Here is a 27,698-nt window from a genome sequence, read left to right as displayed (position 1 = left end):
TTTTTTAGATGTACAACATAACTGTACCTCCATTTTAGGACATAAGGGGCTGGATTGGTAACCTCATGTGTTTATATTTCCCTTTTCAAAGTGAGTGTGTGTTCAGGGTTTGTTGTGAGATGTTGAGGGCTGCTCTCCTTTGCATGTGCCCTGGTAGAAATAAGGGCCATACGACCTTCTCATGGGAAATTGACAAGGGGATTGCATATTTTAGACCAAATTAGTTAAACTGGCAACCTTTCCCAATTTTGCAATCTTTATAGGTTTGCTATTTTGGTCTAGAATTTGCAGTATTCATCACAGATCTCACTTTAGTGAATAAACACCTTATGTCTACTACTCTGAAAGAAAAAAAGAAAGAAAAGTGGCCAAAGACATAAAAATGAATAGTTTAAAATACATACTAATGATTAATATACCATTCAAGATCTTCTATTGTTTAGATTAGTCTTTCCCACTTTAGATGAAATAATGTGTATTCACTATATAGATTAAAAAGAATAGTATATTTTGATAGATACAGTCTTTGTATAGACCAAGACATCATGAAGTAATATATGATAAAGTTATTTTACCTTCACATGAACTCTGATTGATTGAAGAGGCAAAACCTTGTTCACAGACGCAGTGGAAAGAGCCAGGTGTGTTAAGGCATTCTCCATTGGGAGAGCACAACGCTGTCTGTTCACACTCGTTAATATCTGGAAGACAATTCATGTATTATTCAACAAATGTTCTAGTTTGTCAGATCTGTTCAATATACAAAATAAACTGTATCACCTTGGAAATATATTCTTTAAAGTAGTACACCTAAAAACAACATGTGCGGAAAGTGACACATTATGTATCTAATTGTTAACTATTATTTTACTAGTTGGTGGTGACTGCTGAATTACTGGCTATATAACCTTTTTATGCGTACATATCTATATAACTTTGACATTCTCAGTGAATGCATAGTGCACATTGTTTTTTGGCTTGGAGGATGGAGTAAGCGTAGTGCTCATGGTAGTGGACAATTCAACAAAATCTACATCGAGACAATGCCACAGATATCTGTATTTCTGACTTTTCTACACTTTACATGGTCTATGATTGAAGTCCATATGTGACAAGTGATGTCACCTTTTGGATGCCCATTTATGTGCTTTAAATGCTAGAATTTTATTTTATGAATAGCTAACAATGGACTCTGAAAAACTATAGCACATGATTTACTTCTCATTACCTGCTACATCTAAAAGATTGTATTAAACAGTGCATTGCTTCCAGGCCACAGGCAGGAGCTCCTTGTCCTACACCCACCAGCCTATCAGAGACTGCACCCCGGAGTCAAGATTTTTAATGCCACCCAAGCAAAGTACGAGCGAGGGGGAAGGTTATAATACACTAGGGCATGAAATATTTTCAAAGTAAGTGATCCTTTGTATCTCCCTCTGTTAAGCACTGTTTGCACCTTTGCACGGTGCAAGGATGATCAGCTATTTGGAATGTGATTGATCATTTTAGATATTTCCCATGTTCCAAGCCAGAGAGCCATATATCTGAGGAGTCATGTGTAGATGTGTAAACAGGGCCGGCGCGTCCTATAGGCGACTTAGGCAGTTGCCTAGGGCGCACCGGCCCGGAGGGCGCAAGATTCAAGTAACCCGGCAGGAGGGAAGCGCAGTCACTCAGTGTAGCATGGCTGGGCGACGCGGACCACGGTACAGAAGCGTTTGATTCCTGTATAGGAAACAGAAGCTACTGTACCGCGGTCCGCACTGCCCAGCCACGCTACAAAGAGGTACAACAGGGAAGGGAGGGGAGACATCACTAAAGGACACTGGGGGGGGGGGGGGGGAGGAGGAGAGACCACTAATGAAAAGATGGGCGGAGGAGAGACCACTAAGGAAAAATGGGGGGGAGAGACTACTAATGGAAAGATGGGGGGGAAGACCATAAGGGACAGATGGGGGGGGGGGGGGAAGAAACCACTAAGGGAAAGATGGAGGGGGTGGGGGGAAGAACACTAAGGTACAGGTGGGGGGGGAGGAGAGACTTCTAAAGATGGAGGGGGTGGGGGAGAGACCACTAAGGGGAAGATGGGGGGGGAGGAGAGACCACTAATGAAAAGATGGGGGGAGGAGAGACCACTAAGGAAAAATAGGGGGGCGGGAGAGACCACTAAGGGAAATATAGGTGGGGGGTGAGACCACTAAGGGAAAGATGGGGGATATCTCAAAGGGACAGGGGGAGAGAACTATGGGAACGGAGGTGGTGGTAGCGGACAGCACTAACAGTCAAGGCGTGCATTAAAGGTCAAGGGGGAGGGGAGGGAGCATTAAGACATAGAGGGGCAGTGGAGAGCACTAAAGGACAGGGGGCAAGGGAGAGCACTAAGGGACAGGAGGGGGGGGGGAGATCACCAAGGGACAGGGGGGCAGGGGCGAGCACTAAGGGACAGGGGAGATTGCAAAGGGACAGGGGAGATCACTAAGGGACAGGTGGGGAGGGGAGATCATTAGGTGACAGGAGAGAACTAAGGGACAGGAGGGAAAGGGACAACACTAAAGGGCAGGAGGGAAGGGGAGAACACTAAGGGACAGGAGGGTAGGGGAGAGTTCTAAGGGACAGGAGGGTAGGGGAGAGTTCTAAGGGACAGGATGGGAGACCTCTAAGGGACAAGGGAAAAAGTGGAGTTGAGACCACTAAGGGACGGGGGAAGTGAAAGAGATCATACAGGGACGGGGGAGTGTAAGACACACAGAGAGGCTGAGGAAGGGGTGAAAGAGAAGTAGAGAAGGGCTGGTAGGAGAAACAGATACATAGAGGGGCACAGGAGAGTCGCTTGTAAGGGAGACACACAGAGGGGCCTGGGAGGAAAAAAGACACACGGGGCTTGGGGGAGTAAGACACGCAAAGGGGTTAGGAGGATGTAGGAGACATACAAAAAGGGGAGGGATAAGAGACACACAATGGGCTTGCAAGAGATACACAAAACTTAAAGAAAAAAATATACAAAAAAAAGTATATTAACAAAATAAATATAATAAAAATAAAGAGCTGCTCCCCTCTCAGACCCTATCCTACCCCACAAGCCCTCTCCTATACACTACACATATACACAATGCACCCTTACACATACACAGAAACACATAATGCATCCTTACATGCACACACATGCACAAAAACATACAATGCATCCCTACTCACACACAGACGCACCGAAACATACAATGCATCCTACACTCACACAGAAACACACCATGATTCCCTTACACACACAACGCATCCATTACACACACACAAAATGCATCCCTTACACACACAATGCATACCTTACAAACACACACACAATGCAGCCTTTGCACATATACACAGAATCACACAATGCATCCCTTACACACACACACACACACACTGCTTCTGGTAATGCATCTCTTACACACAGTGCATTACATTACATACACAAAAACACACCTTGCATCCCTTACAGATACAAACACAGCTTCACACAATGCATCACACACACATTCCTAACACACAAACACACACTGCATACCTTACACAAACGGATATCCGTATACACTACATTCCATAAGAACACACACACACACATTGCATCCTCTACAATGATACATAACAAATCCCCTACACACACACTCCACTCCCTGTGAGCAAACTCATGCGTGGGCCTTGTAGGCATAAGGCTTATTGGCGGGCCTTGTAGCCATATTCACGGTCAGGCCTTAGGGGGCCCTGACTTTGAGCTGTGTAAGGTGCTCCAGAAAATGGAGCAGCTTCCTGTTAGTTGATTTTTATAAGCACTGCCTCCAGAGTGCCTGTGTAAACATCAGGCCAGTGGAGCCACACTGTAGTTTTAGCCCATCATCATCCTCTTGTCCTCATCTGGTGGTAAGTAGGCAATCCAGTATATTATTACCTAATTTACCTCACATTAAGGGCTATAGTCACATGAACCACTACAGCTTAATGAAGTGGTTCTGGTGTCTATAGCCTGTCCCTGCAGGCTTTTTAATGTAAACACATTGCCTTTTCAGAGAAAAGACACTGTGTGCAGCACTGCCGTTGGCTCATATGGCAGATCATATTGGTGGGGCGGCAAATTATTTTGCACCGGCCCTGTGTATAAATGTAGATTTTGCCTACATTCCACATCCATGAGCACTGCACTTCCTTAAACCCTATTACAAGGAAAAAACAGTGGGTAAATTCAACAGTGAAACATACCCCAAATGGATAAAACTACCCATTACACTATAACTAGTGGATATATTCCCAAATGAGAGAGGTGCAAACTGCCGAAAGAGTGATTTCTAATTTAGATCTGATTTAGATTTTAGAAGTGTTATCTAATTTAGATGATTTTTCAGGAGTGTGTTTAATAACAGTTTGTTTGCAGACAGCAATTCAATTGAGCATTGCAGGTTAAAATGTCCTGTAGCCAAAAGCAAGAAAGTTTTCGAATATCCCACTGTCTTATTACTGTTCAAGAACCAGCTATAAGATTTAAAGTATAATAAATCACCCATGATCCATTAAAGGAAGCCAAGGGTTTCTGTAAACCATGCTATATGCAACATGTCTAAGGGAATTGCCTACAGAAAGTTTAATGTCACACCAGGTTCTTCAATCAAACCTGGTTTATTGGTTCCATAAATGTATAAATTCAATCACAGACATTTCTTCATCAGAAAATATGTAAAAAAAAAAAATTAAATTAAGAAAAAAAAATATGTCCCCAACTTAAATGAAAAAGATCTCTGCTGCAGCCGCTCCCCAATTTTCATTAAAACAATATTGCAAAACAAAACAAAAAAAAAACATGGCTGACTAGGCAATATTGTAGCAATTTTTACATTACAGTACACTAAAATACATTTTTTTTTTCTGGGTTTCTGTGTTTTTGTTAGTTTGTTTCTTTTTTTCATGTTTCCATCAATATTTATTCATGGATGATGTTCAGCCGAGCTGAATGGCCACATGAACTAGCATCAGATGAGCTGATCAATATGTCAATTTCGGGATATACTTTTGGCATAACCAAACAATCCTACTGTGCACAAGTATAATGCAAACCACATCTACAGCTTGCATCAATATGGTGGAAGTAAAATGGTCCACATCGTCAAACATGTGTGTATACTCAATGCACCTTTCGGTTTAAACTTACTGCCTGTGCTCATTGCACAGGTTATAGCATAAAGATCTTCCCTGCCTTGACTCAATTCATTCTGTTCACTATTACTGCTGATTTGCCATTCAAGAGTTTTCTGTTCTCAATAAAAAGTCTGCATAATTCTATTTACCTTGACATCTTCTTTCATCTACAAGTTTGAAACCATCTGGACAGGAACATTCAAAAGACCCCTCCATATTGTGGCAGACTCCTCCTCCTTGGCAAGCTTCATTCTCCTCTTGGCACTCATCTATGTCTGCAATCAAATTTTTGGCACAGAAAACAGTTATTTCATGATGATTTTAAATCAACTTACATTCCAGGTTGTCAGATGATAATTGGACCCGTTGCATCTCTGACAACAAATAACATAAAAATTGAATTTTTGCAAACTGTGTGCTCACGTGCAGAATATTTCTAGCAATTTTCCAACTGTTCATGACCCAGAGTTATACTTGGATACAGACAGCAGCACAAACTGCAAAAATATGAGCCATTCCTTGTCGAAATTACCATGCAAATGCAATTATATTTCTGGAATGGAAAAATAGAAGTTCCAAATCAAAACAGGCAAGATACGCTGTCTATGTACACAGACTGGTTTTCAAAAAAATAATACATTTGCACTGGGAAAATATACATTGAAAGGCAAAGAAAAAAACAGGATTGGACCTGAACTCTTATGTTCTATATATAAGCTTAACATTACATATTTAACAGGTAGATAAGTAAGCAAAGAATCAGAGTAAATTTTAATTACTAGTTCACTGCATCTGAATCAGGCTCTATACTTGAAGAAATGTCTCACCATATCTAAATATTATCATTATATTACAGGAGCAATTAAACTGTCTTTTTGTTTTCAGGGAGGAGGTTTACTCCTACATACCTATTCATTTGTGCATGAAACTCCAGTGTGTTGTGCTAAACCTTATAGTACATATCTTGTTGCATTATGTAGTATGCAAATCATAACTAACTGTTGACATGACAGAAGTCATAACAAACCATAAAAAACAAAAATCAGAACACCACAATACATAAGAATGGATAACAAGCATATGTCACAAACAGTATAGAATGATATATGTTTGTGGAAAACACATAAAAACAAATTGAGTAAAGAAGATAAGATTTAGAGTGCAAATTTCAAAATTAAGCAGGTCTCTTATCCAGATTGAATATGACTGAGACAAGATATGATTGGCATGTGAAGCTTACAAATGTAATCTACTAAAGCCAAAATTTAATATTTTTTTGGATGAGCTTTTCAACTGATTTAATATTTTTAGATAAACTTTTCAAATGCATTGAAACATATTTACATATGATTTTATCTATTGCTATATTATTTTTAATAGATGTTATGTATGTATAGTTGACTCCTTCAATTTATTTTTTAATATGTGTGGATACGTCTTTAGAATTTTTTTTTTCAAAATATTTAATCAATTGAAAGATATATCCATAGATCCATAGATGTTAAATAAAGGCCTATAGACAGCATGATTTCCACATTATACTCATATGCATTTCCTTTTCCATTTTCCATTTAACTGGCACACTAAAACATTTGTTTTTTATTTGTTCGGATGTTTTTTGTTTTTTTACTTGCATCCAATATTCAGTTTGCATGTTGTTGTGCTGATGAACTCACTCAAATGATACAATTTTAACAGATGCCAAATATTTTCTAGAAAGCACCTCTTTTGTTAACAAGACAGTTTAAGACAACAGTCATTAACAGGATATGGTACAGTAATAGACCACACATTGACATCAATTAATCAATCATCTAACAGATTAGTTTACTTGCTTCACAAGGCTTCAATCAGAAAGCTTTAAAATAAAACAATAACATAGTGGTTCACTAAAATGTTTGCTTTATATAATTTTACACAATTCATCTTTCAGTTGCTATCAAGTGGAAAACATATGGGATAATCAAAAACAGTCAGTCCTTAATGCCCCACAAGCAGATGTTTATACTATGGTTTTTTTTTTGTCTGCTTTGATTCAACATCTGATGCATTATTGCATTATAGCAAAACATTGTGTATTGTGGAGTTAATGCTATAGGCACTTTTATTTGTTTACTTTAGAAATATGTTATAATTTATAGGTGGCGTATGTTTTTGGATTTTTCAGATAGCTATGAATATAATTAAAGTATATTTCTAGAGAAAATATGAAAAAAAGTTTATATCAAAACTACACGAGCAGATTGTTTCTCTCAGAATTCCACAAGAAAATCGGAGTTTGCCCTGTTAAATAATTGAGTATAAAGTATAGAGTGTAGTTATATTAGACTACGGCATCCATTTGCATGCACAGGAACATTATGGTTTTAACCATGATGCTCAATGTAAGGGTATCCATTACTGGTCCCAAACAGTATGTCACTTCTCTGAGTTTGTTAGAGTACCACGGCAGCCCTAGCTGGTTCTGGCTACTTTTGGGTTAATCCAGTCACTTTTGGTTAAAATGCATATTCCAGACAGTTGTAAGTTGTAATAGTACAAGAAGTCCTGGGTTCTGTCTAATTGTATTGTCTTATCTAAGTTGAGAATTTGGAGCCCTTCTCCTTCCGCTGATGGACATACCGTTCTCACACAGTTTTGTGAATAACAAGCTACTGATATGCTAAGAGCATCATCTGACAATTTCAGCATATTAGCAGCACCCAGTCCAAGGCTTCCATATTGAAGGCAAGAGACATCAGTAGAAGGAATTCACACTATTCTTGTCTTCCCAGCAGCTCAGAGTTTGCTCAATAGAAGGCAAAGCACATTCGCACAGGTAACCCCTGACCATTTCAGGCTGCTAGCTAACTCACTCCACCCATTACCCCTCCAAACTGCCAACAGTATCAGCCCAGAGCGCAGCGAATCCACTCTGCTGTCTTGGGTTTATGCTGCCATCTCTGCTGTTGGGAGTAGTAAACAATGAAAACATGTTCAGTTAAATGTGCAAATCTTCCTCAATCTCTTTCACTGCAAATCATGAACTGTGTTACAATTCTGTCATTCCAGTATGTCAGGATGTTGCATCATAAATTGCATTAGGATTGCCAGTAAAAGCAAAAAATTCAAGAAACCACTGTGGTACTCCGCAGATGTGGCCAAAATAGTAAAAAAAACAACAAAAGGTTAGCATTTAGTAATTATAAAAAAACCCAGAGTGAGGAAGATAGACAGATCTATAATATTAGGCAGAAAGAGGCTAAGCAAGTAATAAGAGGTTCCAAATCACACACAGAAGAGAAAATTGCCCAGTCAGTAAAAAAACAAAACAAAAAAAAAAAACGGGGGACAAATCCTTTTTAGATCCATAAATGAGAAAAGGAAAGTAAAACAAGGATTAGTTAGATTAAAAACAAAAGAAGGAAGTTATGTAGAAGAGGATAAAGGTCTAGCTGACTGTCTCAATGAATATTTCTGTTCAGTATTTACAGATGAAAATGAAGGAAAGGGGCCTCAGTTAGGAAAAAGGACAAATTAGTAATTTGTTACATGTGAGTTTACAGACAAATAAGTCAATGGGACCTGATGGAATACACCCAAAGCTATTAAAAGAGCTTAGTGGTGTATTAGGAAAAAACATTAACAGATTTATTTAGCCAATCATTGATAACAGGAGTAGTCCCAGAAGATTGGAAGTTAGCGAATGTTGTACCCATTCAAAAGAAAGGTGGTAGGGAGGAGTTGGGCAACTATAGGCCAGTAAGCCTTACTTCAGTAAAGAGGAAAGTAATGAAAACCATGTTAAAGGAAAGATTTTTGAACATCTAAAAACACATGAATTTCAAGATCAGAGACAACATGGGTTTACTTCAGGGAGATCATGCCAAACTAATCTTATTGATTTTTTTTTTATTAGGTAACTAAAATAATAGATTAGGGTGGTGCAGTAGACATTGCTTATCTAGATTTCAGTAAGGCTTTTAACAATGTTGCGCATATAAAAGGCGTATCAATAAACTGCAATCTTTAAGTTTGGATTCCAATATTGTTAAATGGGTAAGGCAGTGGCTGAGTGACAGGCAACAGAGAGTTGTAGTCAATGGAGTATATTCGAAGCTTGGGCTTGTCACCAGTGCGGTACCTCAGGGATCTGTACTTAGACCCATTCTCTTTAATATTTTTATTAGTGATATTGCAGAAGGTCTTGATGGTAAGGTATGTCTTTTTGCTGATGATACTAAGATATGTAACAGGGTTGATGTTCCAGGAGGGATAAGCCAAATGGCAAATGAGTAAGGTAAAAATGGTCAGAGTTGTGGCAACTGACATTTACTGTGTATACGTGCAATATAATGCATCTTGGACGTAAAAACCCAAAGGCAGAGTACAGAATATGTGATTGAGTCCTAACCTCAACATCTGAGGAAAGGGATTTAGGGGTGATTATTTCTGATGACTTAAAGGTAGGCAGACAATGTAATAGACAAGCAGGAAATTGTAGCAGAATGCTTGGTTGTATAGGGAGAGGTATTAGCAGTAAAAAGAGGGAAGTGCTCATGCCATTGTACAGAGAGACCTCACTTGGAGTATGGTATGCAGTACTGGAGACCGTATCTCCAGAAGGATATTGATACTTTAGAGAGAGTTCAGAAAAGGGCTACTAAACTGGTTCATGGATTTCTATCTCTTGATTGGACAGGCCACATGATTGGGTAAAACTTTTGACCACCAAAAAAGTCTATATTCTATCCACCTTTTTTTCTGGTCCACAAACAGCACTCCTAACCACAAATTGAAGGAAGCATGTTTTGGCACGTGGAATTTATGCATATGTAAATATTCACTATATTTTAATAAAATTCAAGGTAAATCATATATTTTATTTTGGGCTAAATTGTCATGTGAGCTCCTTTACCATCTTGCAAATTCTCAGTAGAATTTATTTTATTTATTTATAAATATGCAAAGTTAAATACTCTGTCTGACTCCAGTGTTGAAGGAGTCAAGATATTTGAGAAACTTTATCTTGATCATTATCCAGCTGATGCAGCCTGGCTAGCAAACCAAGTGGGCTTGAATGGACTGCAAACTCAAATGCAATGTTGTAAACAAAAACAAAAAAATGCTTATAGCACATAAGCAACAATTGCTGATTTATTTAAAGGGACACTCCAGGCACCCAGACCACTTCTGCCCATTGGAGTGGTCTGGGTGCCAACTCCCACTACTCCTAACCCTGCAAGTGTAATTATTGCAGTTTTTTATAAACTGCAATAATTACCTTGCAGGGTTAACTCCACCTCTAGTGGCTGTCTACTAGACAGCCACTAGAGGTCACTTCCTCCTTCATAGCACAGGAAACCTGTGCTAGAGCGTCGCTGGACGTCCTCACGCTGTGTGAGGACCTCCAGCGTTGCTCATTTCCCCATAGGAAAGCATTGAAATTATTTTTCAATGCTTTCCTATGGGGAGACGTAATGTGCATGCGCGGCATTGCCGCGCATGCGCATTAGGTCTCCTCGGCCGGTGGGCGGGATCAGTCTCGCCCAGCGGCCGACGCAATACAGAGGAGGAGACAGCGGCGAGGAACATCGCCGCTGCCTCAGGTAAGTGACTGAAGGGGTTTTCACCCCTTCAGTAACTGGGGATTGGGGGGTGGGAGGGAGAGGGACCCTCCAGTGCCAGGAAAACGGATCGTTTTCCTGGCACTGGAGTTTCCCTTTAAAAAAATAAATAAAATCATAAACCTTCCCACTGACATTACAATGTATTATATTAACATGTTGGGTTGTGGTAACTGAATTGTGCAATCAAAGTGATTGTCCTAAAATTTCTGTCACATTTTCTTTTGTGTTTACAAGCCAATATCTAATGGTGAAATATAGGGATTGCTACATTACACAATTTCACAATTTGTTTTCAAAGTAGCTAATCTGAAAAAGATTCCAACTCTGTTATATTGGCGTATTCACAAAAGTAAAAATAAATCAAAGGGAATGGTTTTAGCTTGGCTATTTGGGTCTAGAATGTTAATTCACACTTTAGGTGAAGCCACGATTCAACAATTCTATCAGGGAAACTAAAGCACTCTGTTGTGGTTATTGTGTCACGCCTTTCGATATTCTATGGTAATCTGTCAAACTGTTTGACACTAACCTTGCCATGTTGTGAATGTATCGTCCGCCAGGTGTGAGTTGCTATGACAGAGCAAATGTTCATACTTCTGCATCATCATAGCAACTCCTACCAGGTTTGGACATTATCAGTTAGCTGAGAGTGTTAGATCATCATCTCTCGGCCAATGAATACCACCTGCAGTGAGGGAATCTGTATGGAAGGAGGATAGGGCTGCAGGGAGAACTTAGAGGAGGATTGTTGGTGCTTTTGTTTGCATGCCAGCAATGGTTACAACAACCAAACAAATGTTTTCTTTTTTGTGGTTGGTGAAACTCTTTGATGCTAGATTCCCATTATGACAACAGGCTATCTGTAATTTTAATTTGATGCATAATTATTTCCAAACAACTGTTTTATTAATCTGAGAAATGCTGGAGGATTATACAGTTATTTGCAGACAGTTCTCATTACAAGTCAATGACATATTGTTCACAGTTATAAAGCACGTGTATAAGTGATTATCACATGGGATCTTGGAAAGGCTGAGAGAACTAGGCAGTTCCTAACGTTTGGCAAAGCACTACAGTCAGTGATGTGCTTGTCAGTGTTTAATACATAGTTCTTATCCATAATCTATCAGATCTATTTACTAAAGAAAAATAATATTCAGTGGAAATGCCAGAATTCCTACCAATTTGGCAATTCTGATATTTACTAAAGCCAAAACAGTTCAGAATTCAATCATTCCAAACAAGTCTGCACCATTCAGCATGATATATTTGGTGACGACTTTAACCCCTTAAGGACACATGACATGTGTGACATGTCATGATTCCCTTTTATGCCAGAAGTTTGGTCCTTAAGGGGTTAAGATAAGTCATTTTCTCATTCAAAAGCCTATGGGGGTCAATATGCCTCAATGCTTCAATTTCATCTCCTAGTTTGCAATGTTTCTTTTGCCTTTGCCTTGTCTGAACTGGTTATAATATAATTTAGTAACTCTTTAAATTGGAACTGTAACATACCACAATATTTAATGCTACGTTTAAATATCCCTAAGATTAAAAAAAAACATGTATTTGTAAGGTGTGTAAAATAAAAGTAAATGTGGAAATCCACACCTCAACAATATTTCTATTTCTCCTTTGCACATGCAATAATTGTCCTGGTTTTGCCTGGTCTGAACATTGCTAAAAAAAATGTGCTAAATCTGTGAAATTTGCTAAATCTTTAAAGGAACACTCTTACCGGGATTTGGCTCAGGAAAGCTAGAGGAGGCTAATACGCAGTAATGTGAGGCTCTCCGTTGTTTGAAGTGGGTGTGTGCAGTGGGGTGCAGCAAAACCCAGGTAGAAGGTCAAATTATTCTATAAACTGCTTGAATACTTGCAAGGTGCAACACTAAGGCACTCCTGGCACCATAACCACTGCATGGTGCGTTCCTTTCATATAATTTCACTTCATGTGAAAATTTACAGGTGATTTTAAATGTTCTATTCATTAGTGAAGTAACATTTTCTCTTTAATAGGAAAAAAAAGCAAAAAATAAAATTGAGTATCACACAAAAATCCTCATTGTTTATTTCAGTGATGTAAATTCTAGATATGTAACGGTTTTCCTTTAATTGTGCTGTATTCCTTAAAAACTGTTCTCTACTAATTGTTTTCTTATTATGTATTTTTGGTTATCAATGCTTTACCTCAACCACTAAAATAAACATTACTTTTCAATAAATCAATATTACCTTCACATTGATCTCCAGCAGAAGATAGCTTATATCCTTGATTGCATACACATGTAAAATGTCCCTGTGTATTCCTGCACTGACCGTGACCGCACAAACTCCTGTTTTGGCATTCATCAATATCTGGAAGATAAAAGAGGGGAGTACCAATTGATCAGATCATTGATATTTGAAAAAAAATATATAGTTTAGATGTATTTTTCTAATGATGTGTACATACCATCACATTGCTCCTTAGATACTGAAAGTTGGTATCCCTGGTTGCAGGAGCACATGAAAGAACCTTCAATGTTTTGGCAATGGCCATTCAAACATAAATTGCCAGCTTGGCATTCATCTATATCTGTAAGCAGAGAGAGAGGGACATAATATAGGTCCAGAATATAGCATTCAGAAAGTTGCATTAATTCACCAATTCTCCAGAGGTTTCATAACACAAATTAAAGTAGTACTTTATACATATATACATATACACACACACACATACTTAGATTTTATATATATATATATATATATATATATATATATATATATATATATATAAATATATATATATAGAAGGCGTTATGCCTGAAATTGTGGGAGGGATTTAATGCCTATTTAAACCCGCGTTCCCCCCACTCACCTGTCTGCGACGATTTCGGAAATTCGTTTCCGTTTTCACAGACCTCCGACGTCAGTCTCCCGCGACGCTCATACACTGCCCGCCGGTTTCGTGAGTATTTTTCACGCGCGGAAGCCATCCATCGATCTCGTACAAACCGTGAGTCTATTTCAAATTACCTTCCTTCACGCATACATTCCGTTCGCATTGCCTTTCATACAACACCAAACGCTCTGTATGGCTTCCCGCTACGTTTCTCTAGCTAGCTGCTACAACCGCTTTTCGTACTATCCTCGGGCAGGGCTTTGTAGGGGAGTGAATGGTTTCACTTACCTGCTCCGCTGACCCACGGTATTTCCTGCCAGATTCACCCCGTCGGCCTCCTCGTTTCTCGCAGCCACAGCTGTTTGTCGCGTTTCTCCGATGGGAACCGATGGCCGTCTCGCCGGCGGGGGGTCCTTCCTGTACCTGGTCATGCCTCCCGTACACAAATTTATATATGTACACACTAATCATTTAATAATTACTTAATATGTAAATAAATAGGTTTCTTATGTTACGGAGTTAATTAGGGAGAGGTAGGCTTGCTGGCGCTAACCGGCTGTGTAGTTTGTTTTATTTATATTCACTTTATGCTATCTCGAACACAGCTAATTTCTACTCACACCTAATGCAATCTACAACTCCCTTTACTCTCAACCATTGCGGATAGGGTTTCTGGGGGCTATAGTTTATCACTGTTTGGGGGGATCGTGTTACGGAAGGCAGTCGTACGGGGTTTATCAACTAAGTAGTGAGTTTAGTGATGTGACAAGCTGTTTGCTCAATTCGAAGTTCAGTAGCGCAGACAGGTAGCTAAGGGGGTGAATATTTGAAGTAGGCATTTCCCCCTTTGTCTTGCACGTGGATTATCAGCGGGTGGTGAACTGACCCTTCGTAATTTGTGACTCCATTTAAACCTCTGTCTCCTAAACACTTCATTATTAGCTCGCTGTCATAATGGTTGTGTTTTAAACTTTCCCTATCTCCTGTGCCTGTTTTGCATCTTATTCGAATGTATCTATACCACCGGCATTGTTTTTACGTGTCTATGGACCGCAGCCGTTAATTTTCAGGGAGTAGGGGAGCCGTCACTTAGCACTCCCGCGGTACCTCCAGCACGCTGGCGGTATACTGAGCACAGCTGTGGGTGGTTTTACGCTCTGGTTCGTTTAGAATGCATGCCCTATGATTGTAGGTCACAGCTTCTATAGCTTTAAAAAAAAAAAAATAAAAAAAAAAAAATAAAAAAAAAATAAAAAAAAAAAAAAAATAATAAATAAAAAAATAAAGAACTATAATGATATCATGATTCCGTGTTTATATTAATACATTATCCCGGACATTCACGTACGCATTCATACGCAGATACGCACACTGACATACGGACATACAGGGACACGCATTGGCGGTTTCGGACATTTGCCTGCTCGTTTGCTTATGGCTAAATTTTTGGTTAATTGGCTATTCTGACTTTCTTTCGCCTGCTCATCGTTGTGAGGGTCTTCTAAGCAATGTGGGTACACAGCACGCGGTGCGTCGTCTCTACCAGCCCTAATTCATCCTCAGTCAGCGCGGCGATTTGCGTTACGTGTAAAACCCGGCGTACTCCTACGCAGACCAGCACTTGCGTTATTGGACAAATGCGTCTACTTTCATATTGCAGTTCTGGGGAGCGGGCCTCGGCTAAGGCACGTACGCTTTTAACGATACTACGAACATATATGTATTACGACAACTGATATACACGTTTATTCGCATTGCATTTCGACTCAAGGCCACGGTCTGGCACCACGAGCCCCGAGGGCCATACATACGATCATACACGCATTCTAGTTCTTACGTCCCGACCATCCGGACCCCACATGCTCGCTGGGCACTCCAGTTTCGCTCAGACCGTACGATCCTACCTCATCGCTACCCACGTCTCGCTCTGTAGCATGTCCTCTTTCACTACCCGACCTTCCATCTTAGTTAGCAACTGCTGGCTGTTAGGTTCCTAGGTGTCCACTAGTTGTTATTTCCCCTGGCTTCTTCGCCATAGGTTAGTGGTCCCGCGAGGCCAACACCCATCCTCATACTCGGAGGTACTATGCCCCTCGGGCCAAATCATAGTTAGTCGCCTCGCATTGTGGCATAGAGAGGGCCTCATCCGTCACTCCCATTCTATCTTATGTTTAACTGTCACCGAGAGGCCGACACCCCGCCACCTCATTCAGTGGCCACGCTGCCCCCTCACGCCAACGCAAAGATAGAGCCTCTCATGCCGCTTGGCAACTAGCAGGGCCTCACCTGTCACCAACCTAGTGTAATCGTTTCGCTGCATCGCGGCACTAGCTAGTCAGCCAGCACGCACGCACTCACGCTCGCGCTCCTAGTAAGCTGGGGGGGGGGGCGGCACATCCCCAGACCTGTCCAGCATAGTCACTATGTTTTCGACCCCTTAACCGCTTCAGGTATCCTGGCGCTTTATTTCCCGCCTTTTGATTCGATCGTGCATTACATACTCCTACTTTGAGGCAAAACGGTGTTTAAGAACTATCGTACTCGGCTACTCCGGTGCTTTCTATACGTTATCTCTTATGGGCAATGGGTCTGCTAGACGCTTAGTGCTAAGCTGTTCGAGGATACCCATGTATATATGGTTGTATATATTTATATATACATATATATGTTACCCCAACCTGTCGCTCGCTGGCGATCCTTAGGTACCATGTACACTACGTGCCCAGTCCAAGCTTGGAGACTCCAAGACCAGCGGTTCCTCCAACAACGTGTTTCGGGCATCTCTTGCTTATATTCCGTCAAATTGGTGTGTTGGGTCTCACGTTGCCCTCCGCATTGCACGTCGCACAGTTTTGGCCTCGTATCGGACCATCGTCGGGTCCTCCAGGCGCTGACGTGACGTTCAGTGACCGCTTCTGGACTCAGGTATCACGGATATACCGTTTATTCGCAACGTTTTGGCGGCACTTTGGTACGCTGTGTTCTCAATTACCGTTTATCGACTCATACTATCACCCAGTTTTCACGTCGGCGTCGCTTATACGAGCTGTGCAGGACAAGCTTTAGCGATCTGTTCGGACCAGGTGAACGGAATTCCCACCTGTTTCATATCGTACACCGAGGCATCACTCCGCCTCCATTTTTGGCCAAACTAATATTATTCGAATCCTTATCTGCTAATTAGGGACTTGTCTGCACGCCCGACATTCACGGGGTCCTCCATGCACTGACAATTCATTCGTCACGCATTTGTTGTCGTTCACGCTTCTCTTTATGTAAGCTTAAGTAGCTCATCGGGAGTTACTTTCGGTCATGCTGGATGTTCAGATTCAAGGCGTATCACCTCATGCATCCTGTAGTTCAATCCTTTACGTTCTCATGCCTATCAAATAACCGCTATAGGGTACTTGCTATACGAACACATATCGTCTTCAAATTTTGTCAAAGCTCCTCTTCAGGTTCCTCTCTTGTGCAAACACTTCCCTACGGTGGGTCACGGTTTTGCATTCTATGCTTCGTTTCACGTCACGGCAGTTTCTTCAGGCGCCTGTTATAGTCCTTTTTCGCTATGGTTTAATGCAGGTAATCGCACGTGTTCGGTCAGGTTAATCACTTTTCCACAAGAGGTTATACCCTGCCACGCTTAGATGGTACAAGTCCACATGGCCTAAATTGTAGGTAGGACTTCTCTCAAACACAGGGCTACTGGCACGGCCTCAACTCTTACGGGATAGTCCTTATCTTCACCTATTGGTTCCCATTAGCTAGCAGCTCAACTACACGAGAAAGCTCAATGAGCTTCTGAGTTTTGCATAATTTAAACCTATTACATTTCCTTCCTCCTCACAGCACGCTACAAGAAATAGCTCCAGGTATCGTATTATCTTTAATAAACACTAACCCTGACGTCTCAAGTTCCCCTGCAGTTTCCTCCACTTTAGCCACTTCCGAAGTCCTGACGTCGGACCTTGCTTAAACGTAACGGTTGAGATAAAAGAACACGCAGTCCAGATTTCCTCTGCAGCTCAAAAAAGGTATCAATCATGCCTGTAGTTAGACTACGCAGGTAAGATTTGTCCACTAATACTAAGCAAACGTACTCTACGGCTTTCGATATGTGTAAGTATTGTATGTGGTTTCAAGATGCTAAATACGTTCCGATTATAACGGTTGCACGTACAAATTTTGCACATCTCTCAAACAGTTCATGCTATACATTCGCTCCTTGTTTGTTAGTCTTGGCCTCAATCCAAAGTTCCTTCTCGGTACATTCATTCCGTGTTAGGCCCGCCTCAGTAGCCTCAAGTCATCCAGTTCCAACTCATCTTGTAGAGAAGATGGGACGCTGGTAGTCCTCGGCATACAACCGGTTCATTCCAAATCCAGAAAGAAATCAGGCTCGCTTTCTATAATATGTCTAAGTGATTTGTTACGTCTAATAAATGTCACACATTTTTTGGCCCTCTTTTGCAGGCCTAACCTCACGTCGGTTTCGGCACACCTCAACCGACTCTCATATATTAAAATTACACACAGTTTTAATGTGCGCCCCTTCCATAATCCCGTACACAAATAGAAGGCGTTATGCCTGAAATTGTGGGAGGGATTTAATGCCTATTTAAACCCGCGTTCCCCCCACTCACCTGTCTGCGACGATTTCGGAAATTCCCTCCCACCACACCCTTTTCATATATCTTTATACCTGGGTGGGCCCTCTTTTGCAGGCCTAACCTCACGTCGGTTTCGGCACACCTCAACCGACTCTCATATATTAAAATTACACACAGTTTTAATGTGCGCCCCTTCCATAATCCCGTACACAAATATATATATATATATGTGTGTATATATTACTGAATTAAAAACTGTTTTAAAACTTTATTTTACTTTATTAAAGGCAGCAGGGGGACTACCGGTCATTCCAGGCACTCCCCCTGCTGGCACTGCTATGAATGGCTATTCCGTCCATGTGATCATGAGGACCTCGCAATCACATTGCAGGGGGACTGCCTGGGATGCCAGGTAAGTCCCCCCATCTCGATCGTCAGCGTGGGATCACCGGCGAGCAGATAAGTCCCCTGGACGGCGGGGACGTACTATGCCGCCCGCCGGGTTTAGAGCCGGGTCCCCAAAGACGGAATAGCACGCCCGCCTTCCTTAATGGGTTAAGTAATGTATAAATATAGATGCATTTTTTTTTTTTTTTACTTCTACTACTCCCTTTTCCCCTTTCTTGGTTACTTCTTACTTGATCTGGGAATAAAATCAACAATTGGTGACTGTGCCATAGCCATCAATCATCTTTTTTGGTGCCAAGGACAGAGTTCCGTCCATTGCATTATTTGTTTGGTTCGTGATCTGGTTACATCTCAACACTGAGTTCAGGAATTTGTACAATCCACCAATCATGCCAAATTAATGTGAACTGACGTTGAAGGATACAAATCTCCTAGTCTAGTTTAGGGAAGATTTCAAGAAATGTCCAACCAGTGTATGACTTTGTGCTGTAATTCCAGACCATTGGTATCTATATATGGGTCTTAACATCTCGTTTATATATTTCTAGCCTCTTTGTTAAATTGCTGAAAGCAATACAGTTTCAGGCAGTACTATTAATGTTTGTTTTTGCCCTTTTAGGGATTTGAGGGGAGAGGGCAGTCTTATCTGGCAATTAAACTAACTTTGGTTAGAAAAGCAGTCAAATATTTTGACCTCACAGGAAGGATCACTCTACAGTATATTACAAAATGTTCTTTAGTTAACCACTTCTTTGATGACTCTTATCTATTTCAACAGTCCTTAAATGACTACTATAGGCACCCAGACCACTTCAGCTTAATGACGTGGTCTGGGTGCCAGGTCCATATAGGATTAACCCTTTCTGCTGTAAACATAGCAGTTTAAGTGAAACTGCTATGTTTACAAATGGGTTAATCCAGCCTCTAGTGGCTGTCTCATTGACTGCCGCTAGAGGCGCTTCCGCGCTTCTCACTGTGATTTTCACAGTGAAAAGACACCAGCGTCCATAGGAAAGCATTGAGAATGCTTTCCTATGAGACTGGCTGAATGCGCGCGTGGCTCGTGCCGCGCATGCGCATTCAGCCAATGACGGGAAAGGAGGGGGAGAGTCCCCAGAGCCAAGGGAGCCTGGCCCTGGAAAAAAGGTAAGGGATTAACCCCTTCCTCACCCTAGAGCCCGGCGGGAGGGGGTCCCTGAGGGTGAGGGGGACCCAAGGACCCTATAGATCCAGGAAAACGAGTATGTTTTCCTGGCACTATAGTGGTCCTTTAATTGTTCAGAACATTATATGCAGTTTAGGCTACTTCAATGTCAATGCCAAAATTAAATATATGTAGGGTAAAATACAAGGTCTCGTTTAGATGTTCGAGTATAAGTTTGCTGACTTGTTAATTATACAAATTGACTTAATTTATAAAGAGCAAGGCAGCTCTAGGCAAACCTATAAAAGAGGCGATCTGAAAATGCATTCCACTAACTTCCTTCTTAATTTCCCCCTTGTTAGAATGTTGCTCAAAAAATACACTTGAAAAATAACTATATGCTCTATGTCAGCTACTAATGGCTGTGGTAGAAGATGCAATATGTAAAAAAAATCATTCATTAACCCCTTAAGGACACATGACATGTGTGACATGTCATGATTCCCTTTTATTCCAGAAGTTTGGTCCTTAAGGGGTTAAACATTAATACAACGGTGAATAAACAGAAAAAGAAAGAAATGAACGATAAGGAGTTTGACATCCAATGCTGAAATACCTATACACTGCTTTCCATCAGAGGTTGGTTTATATCCCTTTCGACATAAACACCTGTAAGATCCCTCAAGGTTGGAGCAATCACCATTAGCACACACTGATGCATCGTCCTGGCACTCATTAATATCTAAAATAATTAGAATAAATACAAAGAAAAATCTAAATAATGTATTTAAACCAAGCTATAATTTTACTTTTCTGTTTAATAGCCAGAAAACATCTTCCATACATTTATATTAAATCTGCACTCAATCTTCAAATTAAGGACAAATTTATTAAGAAACACATTAATATATCCTAATTAATGCATACAATATATTTAAAAAGTATTCTTTTACAATATTGTATGGATTCACAGTGGTATTCATGGTGTCACAGGAAAAATAAACTACACCGAAAAAGTTGCTCTGTTTGAAGGGTACAACATTAAGTTTGGTCTCTTTAAAAATTCATAAAAGCACTTGATATAAATCATAGTTCTTCTACTCAATACCTGACAAGTATCTGGTCTGGATTGAAATGTTGCAAAATGAGCATAGACTGCATGAGTAAAACAATGTTAGTCATACATTGGATTGGATGGATTGGATGGATTGAAGTGGTGGAACTAAAATGTTTATTTACTGAAGATAATTCAAAGTAAATTCAAAGTGAGTGGTCAAAATATCTGCAATGAATAACGCTGTAATATTTCCTGTATTAAAGTGGTCTGTAGGTAAAAACTATGGAAACTAGTGCCAAATGAAGAGTGTGGTTTCCTTCTCATTTAAATAAATTTGCATACTTTAACTATGACACTAATAATGGATAAATGCTAATTACTCTATATTATACATTATTCTGCTCTAATCTTTGGCTTACTCTAAACATACTTACTCTAACCATATTTGACAGAAATACTGAAACACTTTCAATAACTTTACCAAAGAAACATCTAAAATCATACAACCAAATAAAAGTGGTGGGGAGCAGATCAGATGGATTCCTGGTCTTTTTTCACCCTTTTATTGTTTCTGTGATGTTATTATAAAGAAACAAAAAAAATATACATTTCACTCTTCTCTGCTTGTGCAGATGCAGATGTTCCCTTAACGAAGCTACAGATTGTAATAAACAAAAATAATGAAAGTTGGGCATCCAAGGCTACAACAAAACCTTTATGATGAGGAATAATGTGTAAATGAATGGGATTGTTATAAATATTGTAAAAATATGTATTAATTATTGAAAAAACAAATTGGCTACTCCAGTTGACCAAATTACCAGAGGACCTAACCAGGTAGCATCTCCTAGTTGTGTCTAGAGAGTTTGCATTTTTTGCTTCTCTATGTATTATCTATCATTTCTTAGTTCCTGTTTGACAAGCCCATATAAATTAATAGTATTAACTGGGAGAAGTACACAAAAACATTGACAACATAAACAGTTCTCTGCAGTATAATCCTTGCACAAATTTGCATATCTGATCTGAACACTAATGGATGAAATAAACATTGAGATAAAAGTCTCCATATTGGATATTTACTAAATGTCATTTATAGTTCTCAGATACAGTTTTTATAATAAGAAATATTAGTATAATAGTCAGTGTAGCTTTGCAGATGTCCATCGGTTGATGTTCGCGCAAAAGTGTGATCCAATGCCAATGGACATCGCCACTGGAATCAGGTAAGTAAAATAGGGAGGTTTTAAGCCCTTTCGCAGCTAGGGGGTGAGGAGGCAGAGGGACATTCCAATGTTAGGAATACACGGTTGTATTGCTAACACTAAAGTGTTCCTTTAATGCATGGAGTAGAGGCCCTACAGTTGTTTCCACACCTTTCCTTATGTGGCTCTAGAGTTTAAATTGCTCTGTCATTTTGATGATTTTAAATAAAGTATACTAAAATTTAATTAAACAGTGACAGTTTTATTAATAGCAAATTCAGGTGGTTTTCACAGATATTTCCATTTCAGAATACTGCCAAAATTAGAATGGTAAACAAAATAAAATAAATAAGTGAAACAAAGTACTTTTCTGTCAGAAAAAAATTAGAGAAATATTAATCAATTCATTGTATGTCTGATAAAGGTAGAATGGCATATTTTGAAAAATTATGGCTAGGGAACCAAAGGCGCAGCATATAAAATAAACAGGACAAAAAAGGGGCAAAAAATCAGACAGAAATGTCACAGCTTTGTTTAGATTATCACTGTAACTTATATTATTAACATGTAACGTCACTGGAAGATCCTACCCTAAACCAAACAAAAAAACCTACCACAGGCCATTATTCTTTATCCATCAAACTATACACTTTGCACTATGTAGTCAGGCAGTTAATATTTTCCTGGCATCTGTCAAACCAAGAGTGGTCTGTAAATCATCCAGATGGAAGAATGTGATTCATCACCCAAGAGAAACTGCTTGCAGTGCCCCTAAGTCCAGAGGCAGCAATCTTCACAACAATCCATCAAGTGCTCAGCCTAATGCATGGTAATCTTAGGATCGTGTGGTCTTTCGCGTAACATCTAGAGCTTCTAGACCAGAGATCTCAAACTCTGGCTCCCCCAGATGTTTATGTCTTACAATGTCCATAATTCTTTAAATGCAACAAATGGCCAGGTAATCATGGGAGTTGTAGTTTAGCAACATCTGAGGGGCTGGAGTTTAAGTTGCTTTACTTTCAGTTTATCGGGAAAGAGATTTGACAAACCGACTTGTTGGAGAGATGGGACATACAATGGGGCTGTATTCTACAATCTAGTTTCGCCTAAGGCTTCTGTGACACCTGTCTGCAATTGTCAGAGAAATCCACATGCTAACATTGTAATTCACATAGATATGTATATTGTGCATCTATGGTTATAATGCTGTCATGTGTGCCTAAGTAGTTAATTTAGACTGACTTTCATAAACTGCAATTGTTGTATTCCAATTAAAATATAATATATTAACGGAGCTGCCATATCTCCCTTATTAGACATTAGAGAACATGAGCTGGAATGGAACATGCCAATTCGTCAATTACATACATACTTACCATAGCATTGCCCATTGAATCCACTATATCCTTCTTCACAAGGAACACAGGAATAAGTGCCTGGACTGTTAACACATTTGTCATCTGGACATGTGCTTGGAGAAAGACATTCATCAATATCTGTCAGAAGCAAAAGGTTATTTGTCAGAGAAATTTTCTAATTAATGCCTTCTCACTGCTCTTAGTCCACTACTTTCCCATTACCAATGGTCTAATTTGGTACTCTGGCATGCAGACCCATTCTAAATATTGAGCTGGTAAATCTGTACAACAGAGTTCTGGTCACACCTTTTAGGATAGAGTCCCACTGGCCCCATTTTGTGCCTAAACATTCACTAACTGCTGCTATGTGCATATGAGCGCAATTATACATCTGATATATTCCAAAAAAAATAAAAAAATGATTCCTTTATAAAAACACAGGAAAATAAGATAATGATGATAAGATAATGTCAATTATGTCCACTGTAACAACCATTTAGACTATGCAGCTGTCATCAGACTATACAAACATTGAAACGTGAAAGCAATTATTTAATAATGTGTGACATTTGGAAACTGAGATGATAATCATGTAACAAGATTACTCTGAACATATTACCAAATAAATAAATTCAATCAAACCGATAAAGCAGAAAGAATCATGCATTTAAGAGACTGGCTCTGAATTTGTCATTAGCTTTTCTAACAACATGACTGCACCATTTACATGTTCCAATCTGCTGATGCATAAATCCTCTTAAATTCTAATGAACTATGTTGAATTGAAGCTCTACACACTATATTTGTGTTTGTACAATATATCTAAACTATATCTTTTAATTTATCATTTAAGGTCATTCATACTTTTGATTTGACAGCTGCATAGATTACAAAAATACCATTACAGAAACACAATGTATTTTTAAAGTGCTTATTGAATAATAATAAAAAAAAAACATGAAAATTGCTAAATTTACACTAAATCAAAATAGCAGCTCCTCCAAACTGACTATTCTGTCCTAAAATGTAATTTTTTTTTCATGGAAAGAAAAAAAATTGGAAAGCACTTGTTATATTTAAAATATGTGAAAGTAAAAATCTAAAATAATGATTTAATGATTCTGAGTCGGTGAAATGTGATTATGTTTCTACTGATTTCTACAGAATTTTTAACATTTATTAATTTGAAAGAGTGAGAGACAGCACTTAAAAATTGTAATCATATCCTATTAGTTATTCCATAAAAACGTTATTTGTCACTGCAAACCATAGTATACCATCCAGGGGTGAATTTCTACTCACCAGGGCTTAATTTATTTTCACCAATAGTTAGTGGAAATTTTGAGCTCAGATTTGATATAATATAGATAGAAGTAGACATAGCTTTAAGATTTGGGATACAAGACTGGTTCGTAGAATTTTGAGATTTTTAGATAAAAGTGAAGACTGTGAGAAAGATATTTTGCAATCATGTATTGTAATACATGCTGTAAATAATACTTACACGTGTTAAGACATCTCCAAATTGTCTAAGACATGTATTTTGACGAAGCTATTCAATTTCCAAGTGTGCTACTTTTGGAGTCCCGAAAAAAAGGTTTGGCTTAGCATTAAGTACGAGGTATCAACATTAGCCATCACGAGGTACCAAAGTTAGCCATCACTACACTACACAGTACCTGCTCAAGTTGAATTTAACACTTGCTCACCTTCACAACGACCCACACTATTTATTCGGTATCCAGTTGCACAATATTCACAGCGGTAGGAGCCAGCGGTGTTTATGCAAAGTCCGTTCTCACATATGTTTGGCTGCAGGCACTCATTTACATCTGGAAATAAAGCAAACCATGGTTTTGATGAGAATCTTGGAAGACTCGTTATGTGCTTGTTAGGATTCAAGATGTGCTGTGTTATCAAATTCTAAAAAGAAGTTCTTCCTTCATGACAGATGACTTGTCATGACAGTCTTTTGGTCTACTGGCATGGACTTACATACAAGCATTACAGAGTACAAGCTATGCTTCTTTTTGGGGCTATTAAGCAATACCTTAACGGAAGGGTAAAAAAGCAGGAAATGAACAATGCATACAAATGTTATGAGGTATTACATGTTATGAACACCAGAGATCAATATATGAAGAGTCATATTCACAAACTAACGTGTCCAGTTTATATTAATAAAAAGAAATAAGTAAAAACGTACCAATGCAATTTGTTCCCTGTTCATTAGCCATATAACCAGCATGGCAAATACAGAGAAAACTTCCCATATTATTTTCACAGCGGCCATGTGAGCAGAGGTAAGGAACCTGCGTACATTCATCAATGTCTGAAAAAAACAAAACATAATTCACAGTTTTGTCCCTTGGGCAACTAAATCACAGTTGTAAACCAGCAGTAGTCTATTTCAGATTTGGATTATGATAAGCTGTCTGTAGCACCTAAAATGTACCAGTCCAGTTTTAATTGCCTAAATATTAAAATCTAATACTGTGGCATACTGACATTCACCTTACCCTGCTGACATGCCAAGTAACTTATTAAAAGTCCAATAATCAGCCTCGTAATGTCTATCTATAAAGTCTTAATACTTTACTTGTTTGGGGAAAAACAATAATGTATTCATCTGTTCTCAATAAATATTTAATCTGATTAATGGTTTTATAACATCTCTCAATTTGAATGATTTATAAAATGTCTCCTGAACACAAAGATGGTATTATTTTATAATTTCCAAACAATATTTAAAATGCTGCAAATTTTATTTTTTATTTTTTAATAGTCTGCATATCCCTCTCTCCTTCTCTTGAAAGTCTGACAGATCTATAGAGAGATCAATACAGTATCTCACAAAAGTGAGTACACCCCTCACATTTTGTAAATATTTTATTGTATCTTTTCATGTGACAACACTGAAGAAATTACACTCTGCTACAATGAAAAGTAGTAAGTGTACAGCCTGTATAACAGGGTAAATTTGCTGTCCCCTCAAAATAACTCAACACACAGCCATTAATGTCTAAACCGTTGGCAACCAAAGTGAGCCAAGCAACCATCAGAGTGCTCATGATAGCCCATTTCCGAAAGTGCTTTCAATGGGCATTTGAGCATCAGAAATGGACCATGTAACAATAGAAGAAGGTTGCATGGTCTTATGAATCCTGTTTTCTTTTAGATCAGGTGGATGGCTGGGTGTTTGTAAGTCCATGGGGAAGAGATGGCAGTAGGGTGCTCTATAGGAAGAAGCCAGGTTGGAGGAGGCAGTGTTATGTTCTGGCAATGTTCTGCTGGGAAATCTTTGGTCCTGACATCCTTCTGATTGTTACTTTGACAAGTATTGCCTACCTAGAGATTGTTGCAGACCACATACACCCCTTCATGGCAATTGTGCTCCCTGGTGGCAATGGCCTCTTTAAGCAGGATAATGCACCCTACCACACTGCAAACATTTTTTAGGAATGGTTTGAGGAATGTGACAAGGGGTTCAAGGTGTTGCCTTGGCCTCCAAATTCCCCAGATTTCAATGCGATTGAGCACCTGTAGGTGCAAATCCGATTCATGGAGGCCCCACCTCGCTCTTTTCAGGACCCAAACAGTCTGTTTGGTGCCAGATACCACAGGACACACTCAGAGATCTTGTGGAGTCCATGCTTTGACGCATCAGAGCTGTTTTGGCAGCACAAGGGGGACTTACACAATATTAGGCAGGTGGTTTTAATGTTGTGGTTGATGAGTGTATGTCCTCATTTATTTAGATATACAATGTAAAAAAAAAAAAAAAGGGAAAAAAGGGACAGAGAAATGTCTAGCACCATGACATATGCATTGGAGTTTAGGTAGTGCAGGTGCTTATATGATCCACTGAAAGTGATGCAAATATATAGTAAAGTGTGTGAAAATATTTCAATGTTTAAAACTACAGGCTGTCCTCACTTAGCAACCATGTTCCGTTCTTAAGACCCGGTCGTAAAACTAGTTGGTCGGTAAGTGAGGATATGCTAGCGAGCATGTGCAAGAGAGCAGATCTACGTTTGGGGGAATTCCGTGAATCTATGTTTGGGGAAACTTCCCTTAACATAATTCAGCTCACTAGCACAGGGAATCTCTGAAATCTATGTTTGGGGAAAATTCCTTGAACATAGAACAGCTTTCTAACGTGGAAATCCATTAAATCCTCACATTAGAGAGCTGGTTGTAAGTCCGAGCAGTCTTAAACAGGTAGGTCGTTAAGTATACATGTACAATTACATTCCAGGA

General features: G+C 39.4%; 1 protein-coding gene across 2 annotated transcripts in view; it reads right to left on the bottom strand.

Moving 5' to 3' along the window:
* LTBP1 (latent transforming growth factor beta binding protein 1) overlaps window positions 1-27,698 on the bottom strand; it is a 395,779-nt gene that overhangs the window by 56,375 nt on the left and 311,706 nt on the right. For both annotated transcript variants that reach the window (XM_063443116.1, XM_063443117.1), the window contains 8 exons: window positions 25,645-25,770; window positions 25,148-25,270; window positions 23,457-23,576; window positions 20,435-20,560; window positions 13,228-13,350; window positions 13,008-13,130; window positions 5,313-5,438; window positions 576-701 (listed from right to left, as the gene is read on the bottom strand). In XM_063443116.1, the coding sequence (XP_063299186.1) occupies window positions 576-701; window positions 5,313-5,438; window positions 13,008-13,130; window positions 13,228-13,350; window positions 20,435-20,560; window positions 23,457-23,576; window positions 25,148-25,270; window positions 25,645-25,770 (993 nt within the window). The remainder of the gene's footprint in view (window positions 1-575; window positions 702-5,312; window positions 5,439-13,007; window positions 13,131-13,227; window positions 13,351-20,434; window positions 20,561-23,456; window positions 23,577-25,147; window positions 25,271-25,644; window positions 25,771-27,698) is intronic.

The sequence above is a fragment of the Pelobates fuscus genome, chromosome 2 (assembly GCF_036172605.1).
Source record: "Pelobates fuscus isolate aPelFus1 chromosome 2, aPelFus1.pri, whole genome shotgun sequence".
Classification (NCBI taxonomy): domain Eukaryota; kingdom Metazoa; phylum Chordata; class Amphibia; order Anura; family Pelobatidae; genus Pelobates; species Pelobates fuscus.
The sequence above is the reverse complement of the archived record's forward strand: the minus strand, read 5'-3'. Positions and strand labels throughout refer to the sequence as shown.